Below are 2,500 nucleotides of genomic sequence, written 5' to 3'. Positions count from 1 at the left end.
GTGTGAGATTTAGATATGTACATGTATATCCTAAAAGGACGAGAAAATAACAATGTGAAATGTTGTTGAGTCAAAGATTATCATTTATGGAGTGATAATACTTTAGCGTGGTGAAAGGGTTTGTGTATTGCCACGATCATCAATGATAAACTAGCTTGGGTCACCCATACTAGGTTGGTTTGCTGTGCGCGATCAGACTAAAGTCTCCAACCATCACCAATCTGTAGTAGCCAGCGTGGGGATGAAAATGGCCAAATCCTAGATATGAATTAGGATATGTCTGAGGTCTCTGTCCTGCAGTGGACTGAAAATGTCTGCATTTGTTGTTATTGAAAGTGTTTGCGTACTGCCATGATCAGCAAAGCAGTACTAGTCAGGGTCACCAATACTAGGTTGGTTTGCTGTGCGCGATCATGCTTTAAGTCTTCCACCATCACTAATTGACTTGGTGATGGGAATGGCTAAGTTCCAGATATGAATAAGGACATGTCTGAGCTCTCTGTCCTGCAGTGGACTGGAAATGGCTGCATTTGTTGTTGTTGATGTTATTACTGAATTCGCCGACTATAAAGCTAGATGGCGCTAATGTCGTATGAGGAAGTTGAATCTGTGACATAGTGATGATAATTTGGAGAAACATGAATCGTGAATTGGGTGGACAATCACATTTTTGGCAATTTTCTTTGAAGGTTTTTCGGGAGGGCCACCTTTGACCTAGAAGTGAAGTCTATATTGATTAGCGATTCATAAATCTATTAGATTTCCTGTTGATGTGTATGATGTTTATAAATTTAATGACCTTGTCCATGGTTCTTATAATAACCCTCATAATTATTTGCCAAAATTATCGTCATTATAATTTACTATATAATTACTGAACAACGAAAGATCTGTACTCTAAATAAGGTGGTTGCGTAACGTTGTGTTTTAAGTGAGATGAATAATATTCATGATAATACCAGAGAGTAGTTATACAATTTCATAATTTAGATAATTTTCCCTTAAGCCCTAAGATTGCTTATGATCCAGTCCCTGTAAGCTGTGACGTCTGTGTACACTGCAGGGACTCCAGCCACACCACATTGAGGTTGTCCAAAGGATACCACACCCACCTGGAATTATGGAAAAGGATTTAATTAAGTGATTTTAAAGGGTCGTAAGTTAGTTACAATTCAAAGAGTTATGGAAAGAATAATGATGGGAATTAACACCGTGATAGAAAAAGAGCATCATGGATACGAGAGCAAACTAAAGTAGAGGATATTCTAACATGTAAGAAAAATAAATGGACATATAATGAGAATGAAAGATAAAAGATGGGCAAGAAGAATAAGGGAATGGGTCCCTAGAGATTGCTTAAGAAACAAGGGAAGGAGAAAAGACGATATAATGAGAATGACTGATAAAAGATGGTCAAGAAGAATAACAGAATGGGTCCCTAGAGATTGCTTAAGAAACAGGGGAAGGGAGAAAAGAAGATATAATGAGAATGACAGATAATAGATGGACACGGAGAATAAGAGAATGGGTCCCTAGAGATTGCTTAAGAAACAGGGGAAGGGAGAAAAGACGATATAATGAGAATGACAGATAATAGATGGACACGGAGAATAAGAGAATGGGTCCCTAGAGATTGCTTGAGAAACAGGGGAAGGGAGAAAAGACGATATAATGAGAATGACTAATAAAAGATGGACAAGAAGAATAACAGAATGGGTCCCTAGAGATTGCTTAAGAAACAAGGGGAAGGGAGAAAAGATGATATAATGAGAATGACAGATAATAGATGGACACGGAGAATAAGAGAATGGGTCCCTAGAGATTGCATAAGGAGCAGGGTAAAGACGAGAAGAAAAATGGATTGACGAACTAAGAAAAATTACTGGTATAAACTGGCATAGAAAGACCATACTCAGACGCGATTGGAAGAACAAGTCTAAAGGCCTTTATCCTGCAGTGGACTAATTACGGCTGATGATGGTGATGTATATAACACAAATTTTTTCAGGTCTCACAGTGGACTTGATACTCGGAAAGTTAATGAGTAACCTTAAATAATCCTTAATTAATACTTACGATAGTGTATCTGGGTCTCGTGGCATCAGAAATCATGACTGGTCCACCGGAATCACCGAAACAAGAGTCCCTGCGACCTTCACCTCCGAAGCAGACCTGAAATATGAAGTTGTTTGCGATTAATGGCAGTGAAAGCTATGCGAATACGAGTTCTGTCGGTTATATAACCCTAAAATAGGTATTTGTTTGCTGTTAATGGTACTGAAAACAATACGGAGACAACTTTTATCCACTGTCATTGGATGTGGTATTGTCTAACTGCTTCGTCCCGTAAACCCGAGTTTTGAGGGCACTTAGGATTTGTAATGGCAAAGTGAATTGTCCGGGTCAATAGTGGTGTATTGATTTATTCCATGACCTTTGTTATGTTTTATAATTTTATGGGCTGAAGAGGAACTTTTCTTTCTGTTGCTGATTATTGACG

At 38.3% G+C, this 2,500-nt stretch overlaps 1 protein-coding gene across 1 annotated transcript in view; it reads right to left on the bottom strand.

The window, feature by feature from the left end:
- Window positions 1-932: 932 nt before the first annotated feature.
- LOC137654437 (venom protease-like) overlaps window positions 933-2,500 on the bottom strand; it is a 12,991-nt gene continuing 11,423 nt past the window's right edge. Inside the window, exons 8-9 of the mRNA XM_068388057.1 lie at window positions 2,077-2,172; window positions 933-1,112 (exon numbers count right to left, since the gene is read on the bottom strand). Coding sequence (XP_068244158.1) covers window positions 1,002-1,112; window positions 2,077-2,172 — 207 coding nt within the window. The 3' untranslated portion in view covers window positions 933-1,001. The remainder of the gene's footprint in view (window positions 1,113-2,076; window positions 2,173-2,500) is intronic.

Source organism: Palaemon carinicauda, chromosome 15 (genome assembly GCF_036898095.1).
Source record: "Palaemon carinicauda isolate YSFRI2023 chromosome 15, ASM3689809v2, whole genome shotgun sequence".
Classification (NCBI taxonomy): domain Eukaryota; kingdom Metazoa; phylum Arthropoda; class Malacostraca; order Decapoda; family Palaemonidae; genus Palaemon; species Palaemon carinicauda.
Note: the sequence above shows the minus strand (reverse complement) of the source record. Positions and strands in the feature narration are given on the sequence as shown.